Genomic DNA, 8,840 nt, shown 5'->3' on the forward strand with positions numbered 1-8,840 from the left:
CCAATCATTGTTCCTTAGATGCGGTACTCTATCGTTTTGACATTGCTAGCAGCAATTTGTGTGGTTGCGGCCAAGGTTACCATGACATCGAGCATATTGTTTGGTCGTGTGAGGTCCACCTTATCGCCAGAACGAATTTTATAGACTCCCTTCGGGCCCGAGGAAAGCCACCCAACGTTCCGGTGAGAGATGTGCTGGCTATGCTTGACTTGGACTACATGTTCGAAATATATCTTTTCCTTAAAGCTATCGATCTTCGCCTATGAATTTTTTTATTTTCATGTTTCCCTTTCTATCTCTCTTTTCCTCAAAAATAAAAGTGTTAAGCTAAGAAATAAATTGTTAAAAAAACGAGTTTGGCTCCTTAAAGCCTTAAGGTATGAGCCGTTTCAAATAAAGGATTTACAAAAAAAAAAAAAATAAAGTTTGCCACTGTGCCAGTGTCATAAACGAAACTGCTATAATACGTGCGATGCGCAGGTTTTCAATTGAGGTTACCCCAGGTTACTTGAGCGGCATACCTTTTTGGTTCACTCACCTTGATCGATTGAAACGAAAACAAACCGAGTGCGAACAAACGCGGGATTTTGCGGTCGAATTTTTCGTATTAACTTTTGTTGAAATTTGTTACTTTTTTTTTTTTTTTTTTTTTTTTTCTTTCCACATTGACTTAAACCATTGTTAAATGATAAGTTTCTACACTCAGAATAAAAACAACCCAAAATTAAGAACGCCCGGGCATCAAAACATAGTTTAGCTGCTGTTCTTATTTTTGGGTTGCTGTCAACACCCCAAAATAAAAGTTCACAGCTTGAACTGACTGCCCCAAAAACTTATCGTTCGGAATTTGTTGCGTTTCTTGTCGCCATGCTGATTTCTTTTGTCAAAAACTTATTTTTTTTTTCGAATGAAAAAGGAGTGAAAAATTATTGGTAAGCTATAAATCATTGGGTACATTCATTATATTAGTAAATAGTGTAAATAAAAACAATTTATTTTTATTTCCAGCTACATCAGTTGTTGGAATTTGGAAAAGATTGGAGGAAGTTGCAGCAACGGACCAACAAATGGAACGGGGATACCACAGAAATATAAAAGCTATAGGTGAGTGTAGAATAATTTCTTAACTGAAGATTTGTACCATGCAGTTGAATGGACAATAGATTATTTTCAATATTTAAAATTATCAATTTCATTAACAACTCAATAAATATGACGTACCTTTGTACTCAATCATTAAATTGCACATTAATTCTAATACTTTTCTTCTTCTTTGTTTTACATTCTCATTACAGAGTTCGAAAAAATTCACCTTGGGAATTATAGATAAGACACCATTAAAACACAATGAGTTAAACACTAATTCAAATCATAATAAAAAAAAAACTTGAAACAACGCAATTGTTTTTTATTTTTGAATGAAGATATGTCCATTTTAAATGCTATGAACATCAAATAAATATCGTTTTCTCGTCAGAATGGCTTTCTCGATTTTGGGGTGTGAGAAAGAGCTTGATTCTCAAGTTTGGGAAAACCCCTCCAAACTTATTTTCGTCGGGAGCCAGTTTCATCCGATTTTGCGGCATTACAACTTGGTTTTGGGTTGTAGCCGCTTAGAGTGTAACACCAGTTTATAGCTTAGATAAAACTTGATAATAATCTGCCGGAAAAATGTCCGACGACGATGTAATTGTCCTAGATGATTCACCGCAACGGAAATCAATCAGGTGAGTGCATGTTTTTTCAATGCTTCCAAATTGTTTACAAAATTAAAACGGTCTATACCTCGTCGACGACAGTTGCGAACAAATCCCGGAACTGTTTCTGGACAAGCTTATCGCCAAGCAGCATTTCAGTCAGTTCGGACGCATCAATCGGTTCATTCTGCGGCCGAAGCGATTTTCGTGCACCGTCGAGTACGAGAGCCAACAGGCGGCGGAAGCAGCCCTCGCCAGGGGGAATGTGTTCCGGGACGTGCGGTTCAACATCTATTGGACCGATGATGTGCCTGGTGGTGGCGGTAATGGTAACGGCAACGATGGCAATGGATTAGGAGCGATCGATCCGGAAGTCCAACAGGAGTTGAGCATTATGAGTGGCGGTCCAAGCAGTTTGCCGCAACGGCAGACGACAAAAGCCCCGATGACCAATAAGCAAGGTAAATCAAACTACATGCTTACTTAAAAGCTATGTAACAGTTGATCAAAATTAATTATTTCTCAAATTTTAGCAATTGAATCATTTCTGAAGAAAACAGAGCGGTTCCCAAATTTTCCGGTGGTTGCGCCACCCAAACCGTCGGCTCTTCGGATGGTCCCTGCAAAGCTGTCAGAACCGTTAGCTCCGATAAGTATCGCCGTTGGTTCTTCTTCGTCTAGCGACCCTAAGATAAACCAAACGCGGAGCGAATTCGAGGTCCTAGCTCGTAAACCGGCTTTCACGGCCGAGGAGCGGTATCGAGTTTTGGATGCGCGCGATAAATACGTGCGCTCGATTACGGATCGAACGACCGATATTCGTAAGGTGCGCAGTACCCAAGGAACCTGTGAGGACATGTGTCCGGAGAAGGAGCGATACATGCGGGAATGCAAATTCCAGGTGGCTTCCTATGAGAGCGGCGAGGAAGGTGGCCAACAGATGGACCATGCTAAAGCTATCAAACAGTATTCGAGAAGTTCGGCTGATCAGGAAGCTCCGTTGGCGCTGGAATTGCGCTCGGAACGAGGTTTGGAGCTGTCGATGGGCTACCTGCTACACAAGATAGCTGATAAATGTGAAGATGAAGATGTGGGTCTCGGCGATTGGTTCCATTATGTTTGGGATCGTACCAGAAGTATTCGGAAGGACATCACCCAGCAGGAACTGTGCTCGGTGCGTGCCGTTCGATTAGTAGAGCAGTGTGCCCGATTTCACATTCACTGTGCTGCCAGGTTGATTGCCGAGGAACCGTCGGTGTTCGACCAGAAGATCAATACGGAGAATATGACCAAATGTTTGCAATCCTTGAAATACATGTACCACGATTTGGGACTGAAAGGTGTACGCTGTCCGAACGAGGCCGAATTCAGGGGCTACGTGATTCTGTTGAACTTGAACGACGGCAACTTTTTGTGGGAGATCAAACAACTGCCAAAAGATATCCTCAAATCACGAGAAGTCCGATTTGCCTTGGAAGTTTACTTCGCTGTCGAAAATAATAACTATGTGCGATTCTTCCGGTTGGTTGAGAAAACAACCTATATGAATGCTTGCATTTTGCTAAGATATTTCAACCAAGTAAGATCCCGAGCTCTACAAACAATGCTTCGTGCTTACACTTATCGAAATCCTGCCACTTTCTCGTTAGAGCATTTTTGCGATATATTGGCATTCGAAGATACAGAAGCGGCAGCATCTTTCCTGGAGGCCTACGGACTTCCTGTCAATGCAGACTTAGGTACAGTCCTAATGGATCCAAAACTATTCGAAAGACCGGAAGTGCCCTTCCAACTAGAACGAGCTTATCAACTGGTAGAAAGCAAACGAACAACAACAGTTGGCGAGGTCATTTCCGGAGAACCTTTGATAGATATCAGTCTGATTCACGACCACCAGCTTGAAAATAGCTTCAACGCAAACGGTTACTTCCGGGAAGATTTCTTGCGAGATTTGATGAAACAAAGCAAACAGTTGGAGCCCCCAATTTCACCAGTCCCACTGTCCCCGGCAACGGACGACGACAAACTGTTCAAAGTCCCTTCACCGACTTCAATTTCGCCAAAACCTCTCTTCCCAAAACCAGCCATTTCCAGCAACCAAGGACTGTTTCAACCATCTCGTTTCGGAGCCACCACATCTAAAATTGAAATCGGTGCTCCCGCTCCGGTCGCGCCATCAATCTTCTCCAAATCCAGCCCCTCACCAACACTCTCCGGAATCACCCCCTTATCCGAAGAAAGAACACCAACACCAGCAGCAGCAATGGCAGCAACCGGACACGGTTCCAATATGTTCGGTTACGTTCCGTTCCCGGGTGTGGGGGGAGCTGCTAGCGGCAACTCAATTTTCGGATCCTTCCAAACACCAAAAACGGAAGGAAGTTCCGCCGCTCTGGCGGGATCCATTTTTGGCATCTCCAAACTGCAGCAGCACGGAGATGAACAACTTAAGCTGAATAAACAGAAACAAGAGGAAGAGCAAAGGCGCCAGAAACAGCTGGAAGAGGAGCAGCGGGAGTTGAAGCGGAAACTGGTGGAGGTAAGCTTTACATTTTTTCCCAAACGATTTCCTTAACTGTATTTTTACTTCCAATTCGAAATTGGTTTATTTCTGATTTTTTATTCATAATTCTTGATTTTTAAATCTAACCTAGATCTAATATTCATGAACTGTAACTGCTGAATCTCGATTCTGACTCGTTCGTAACTTGACTTGTGATTTTGTACTGTTATTCTGACAATTGACTTTTGACTAATAAACTTTTTATATTTGAGTACGTCGTTTTGAATTTTCTTCTTTGACATCTGACACATGATTATAGATTCTGGACTATTGCGACATGCCTTATTCCTCAATGTTTATTCCAAACTCTTCAATTTTGGCTGTTGATTTTCAACTCCACTGGTGATTTCTAATCATTGACTTTTTTAGTCTTGAGTACTACATCTTGTTTCTTGCCTCTTGGCATTTCAACATGGAGTATTTTGTTTTGAATCTTCGCTTCGAAATATTGAGTTTGACCTTTGATTCTGTAATTTCGGTTCTTGATTTTTGAATTTTCTGGTGAAATTGATTTCTACTCGTGAGAGTTGCGTTTCAAATCTTCACTCTAAAATATTGAGTCTCAATTAGGCAAATTGAGTGTATGTTACAGTTAAAGGGCTAGCCTCTCACGAACTAAGAACAAACATCTCACTGTCTGATCGGAAATCAGACCACCGCCTAGCTGACTGAGCTAAGTGCCCCCTTAGCTCTTGATCCTTGATTCTTGATTTTTGGCTCTACGCATGATTCTTGATTTGCTACTATCAAATTTTTTACTCTTGAGTATCGCGTCTTATTTCTTGAGTCTAGGATATAGACACCCAACTATTGACTCTATATTTCTGGCTCTCGTCTCTTGACTCTTAACTTTAAATTATTAAATATTACATTATGAATTTGAACTCCAAAATGACTCTGAATTACTGGCTACTGTACTCTTCATTCGATTTAATTTGATTCGCGATTTTTCACTCTAATGTGGCCTTTTGGTTTTTGACCTCTAGTATTACGTCTTGATTCTTGGCTCTTATATCTGACTCCAGACTATTTAATTACACTTTAATACTTAAACTTACACTTGAACTTTTTACTCTTGATTATTGCTCCTTGAATCTTCGCTCTACTTTTGACCCTTCACTGTTACCTCTGTGTTTTTTTATGGTTACTTGAGTTGAACTTTTTACCTTTGAGTATTGCGTTTTGAATTTCTTATACTTTCGCTCTTGAGTATTGTGTCTTGCTTTTTACTTTTGAGTAATGCGCTTTTTATGCTTGAGTAATGTGTCTTCATGAGTTGATTACTTGGACTTGAGCTTTGATTTTAAACCGACTTTTGATTCTTGATTCTTATTTCTTGACTCTTGTTTTGTTTTTATTCTACCGGCGACTTTTCTCAACTTTTTGCTCTTGAATATTTCTTTTCGATCCTTGACTTATGAATATTGAAACATATGTACATATCTCTCAAATCTTGAGTGTTTATAAGCGATTACTGACTTCAGATTATTTCATTCTCGCTTTGATAAGTATCATTACTAATTATTGCATTTTGTTTTTCTACTCCCCCTGCCAGAAACAAGAGCAAGAGCTACGACAGCAGCGGGAAGCCGAGGAGGAGCGCATCCGGCGGGAGCTGATTGCCCGGAAGCAGGCCGAAATCCGTCGCCTTAAGGAGTTGGAGGAGGAAGGCAAACGACAGCTGGAAGCCACGGTCCTGAAGATAGCGGAACGTATTTGGACCGAACTATCCGATGATTTGATCGGCCAGGATGTGGAACAGATTGCCGAGGAGTGCTACTACAAGCATCAGGTGTGTGAGGTGCTGCCTCAGAAGAATTCGGACGCTATACAGGAAGAAGTGCTCGGAGAACTGGTTTCGGAGCTGGTCCGAGAGGAGATGCTTGTTCGACAAAGTTTGGAGAATAGACAGCTCAATATAATGCGGAAGTTTTTCAAGATTTGGCGGAAGAATGCGCATCAGGTGGTTGAAAATCGGGCGCAGATCGAAAATAGCCCGGCTTGGTTGCCGGAAAGGGGATTGACGGAGTTAGCTCGAGGGTGTTTCGAGAAGCACCAGACCATTAGCATGGCCGATATGAAACGATACCTTGGAGGTGTGTCGCAGATTTTGAAGATTCCGGAACGCAAGGAGGAGAAAATCGATTTGTTCGATCTGATGAGAAGTCACATGAGTGGCGGTCGAAAAAAGCGCTCCGAATCGTTAATCAAGAACCATGTTTATTGGAAACTGACCATTTCAATTCCGTTTAAACAAGAGGAAGACTCGTCTGGATTTTATTATTTTATCAATAAGTGGTTGAAAGATGCTGTGAATAGATACATTGAAGCAGACGGTAAATGCTTGTTTTTGGAAGCGCAGGAATCTGCAGCTGCACGAGAACGACTTGTCGTATGCCTGAGACTTTTGAAAGGCGTTTTATTGTTGGATGAATTGAACTCCACGGATCCGAATGCTGTTGAAAATTCAGATGGTTTGCTGTTTTTCCTCACACCCAATAATGTAGATCGATCACGAGAAAGGTTGCAAAAGATACTGGAGAAAGCAGATCATTGGGGTCCGATCCCGTTAACAGTTATCGCTTACAATTTCTCCTCTGCCACGGACGAATCTGTGGAAGAGTTGTTAGATATTGATTCGCTTCTAGAGGAAGGAAAGATTCATGATTTTGAAATCATACACCACCGGGAAACGGAAAAATGTCCACTGAGGACAACGTTCGCGAAAGCTCTTGCATATTTGGCTTCCTCTTATAATTTCGAATCTACTCTAGAGATGCAATCTCAAACGGCATTTATCGGAACTTGCCTGGGGGAAGAACTGTGGCATCGCTTGCAAATTTCTGCCAATCAGAATAGCAAGCTATTGGAAGCCTGTCAAGATCCCAATTTCGTCATACAGCTCTACAATCAAGCTGTTGATCGAGTCAACAATCTGGTTCAACACAACTTTTCCGTATATCCAGATTTTCCCGCAGAATTTAAACCATTCGTTTCGAAGCGACGTTTTGATATACCGCTAGATCTTGAATATTTCCCCAAGGATTGGCGAAACCCAGAGCGCCAAAAGAAACTTGTCAAGTTTTTCAACGACCTTAAACTAAACCCAATGACATCTCTACCTCAATCAGTACGATCGATCCAGGATTTAAAAGTACCATTGCTCGAATACATAAAAAAATGTCTCCCTAAAGTTAGCGAGAAAAATCTCCGTAGGCTGCAGGCCCTAGTAATCCAAGAAATCCTCAAATCGCTTCCCCCAATTGTCCCTCCAATGGAAACCAATCTCATCATAAATTGGCTACCTCCACTAACAATACTCTCGAACGAGATTCTTCGCAACCGTTGGGGTGAAGCCCTGCCCCATTTACCGTGCGAAATAATCTACCACAAGCGGGAATTCCTAAGCTACACGCGTTCCCTCTGGTGGCTACCGGAGTTGAAAAAGATCAAACGAAACCCCGAACCGGCTAGCCGCGATCTGACAGTCAACGGCAGTTTCATTAATGACCACACCCATCAGGACGATCTTGACGGATCGACATCTTTCATGGAAGACTCCGCCAGCAACAGCACTGCGACCACTTTCAGTCCAAAGCGAATGAAGTTGAACATAAGTCTCGGCAAGGACGATTTGGAAGAGGTGCTGCTCCGTAGCCGACGCTGTCTGGAACGGGCCGAGGAAAAGATCAACCGTTGCCGGGAGTTTACCCAGCAATCGCGGGACCTGACCGGCCGCCTCGATGGGCAGCTGTACGACCAGGAGCGAACCTTCCGCCTGAACCGGTGGCAGTGGGATGCCAACTTTAGGTAGGTGTATTTTCGCTCGTTTTTTCGTTTTTTATGCTTCGAGAATAGTTGTCCCCCATATTGTTCAGTCGTAATAAATTGACCTGTAATGTAAAATTATTTTAATCTAACGTTTATTGATTGTGAAATTCCTTTTGCGATACCATATAAATTTAAATTCAGTCTCGTGTTCGCGTTATGTTCCAAAACTGAGCATAATTCAATAATTGATATTCTAGCATCAAGCTTTGAGAAACATTCAATGAAGTAACGCCCACACCAACAATTCAACACAAAACGGTGTGAATGGTTTTCCGATGATCCTGATGACAAGTTTAGAGAATGCAAACAAAAACTGCTAGCTGTGAAACTGGTTTGAGTCGGATCTCAGGTTTCTGCATAAACCACACGAAAAACATAATCGCTAAAAGGTGCGATCGTTATTATCGATTTTTTTCCCTTTTTTGGGCTCCTTATGAATGGGAATGGTTGCACCCTCTTATATCACAAATAGGTATATTAAAGTTGAAAGTTGTTTCGAATATATTTTTTTATTTTTCTACCTGATATCTATGGTTTTTGTTGACGATGGTTTTTTTTTCATATCAATTCCTTCTTCGATTAAAATTTCAATGCCGGATGAATTTCTTTTTTTATAAGCAAAATGCCTTAATAAACAAACCTATATGATTAAAACAAAAGAATATCTTTACATGTTTTTGAACATTAAACAAGCATTTTTTACATTAAAGTGCTGAGAAAAAGGAGACTAAGTTAGCAAAAGACTACCT

The 8,840-nt window shown here is 41.5% G+C and overlaps 1 protein-coding gene and 1 long non-coding RNA gene across 2 annotated transcripts; both read left to right on the top strand.

The window, feature by feature from the left end:
• The first annotated feature begins 683 nt into the window (after positions 1-683).
• Positions 684-1,393, top strand: LOC129751360 (uncharacterized). The gene is made up of 3 exons (XR_008738687.1): positions 684-932; positions 1,009-1,104; positions 1,296-1,393. It is a non-coding gene; the product is annotated as an uncharacterized LOC129751360 (long non-coding RNA).
• A 192-nt stretch (positions 1,394-1,585) lies between these two features.
• LOC129738812 (germinal-center associated nuclear protein) lies at positions 1,586-8,169 on the top strand. Its single transcript, XM_055730109.1, has 4 exons — positions 1,586-1,727; positions 1,800-2,158; positions 2,231-4,236; positions 5,816-8,169. Exons 1-4 carry the CDS (start codon positions 1,672-1,674, stop codon positions 8,072-8,074), a joined length of 4,680 nt encoding a protein of 1,559 aa, XP_055586084.1. The 5' UTR covers positions 1,586-1,671; the 3' UTR covers positions 8,075-8,169.
• Positions 8,170-8,840: the final 671 nt, after the last annotated feature.

Source organism: Uranotaenia lowii, chromosome 1 (genome assembly GCF_029784155.1).
Source record: "Uranotaenia lowii strain MFRU-FL chromosome 1, ASM2978415v1, whole genome shotgun sequence".
Lineage (NCBI taxonomy): Eukaryota > Metazoa > Arthropoda > Insecta > Diptera > Culicidae > Uranotaenia > Uranotaenia lowii.

What these genes read in the sequence shown, in the direction of transcription:
- LOC129738812 (XM_055730109.1), top strand. Translation starts at nt 1,672, where the DNA reads ATGTCCGACGACGATGTAATTGTCCTAGATGATTCACCGCAACGGAAA. An exon ending in CCCGATGACCAATAAGCAAG is followed by an intron (nt 2,159 to 2,230) that starts GTAAATCAAACT and finishes CTCAAATTTTAG; the next exon opens with CAATTGAATCATTTCTGAAG. An exon ending in TGAAGCGGAAACTGGTGGAG is followed by an intron (nt 4,237 to 5,815) that starts GTAAGCTTTACA and finishes TCCCCCTGCCAG; the next exon opens with AAACAAGAGCAAGAGCTACG.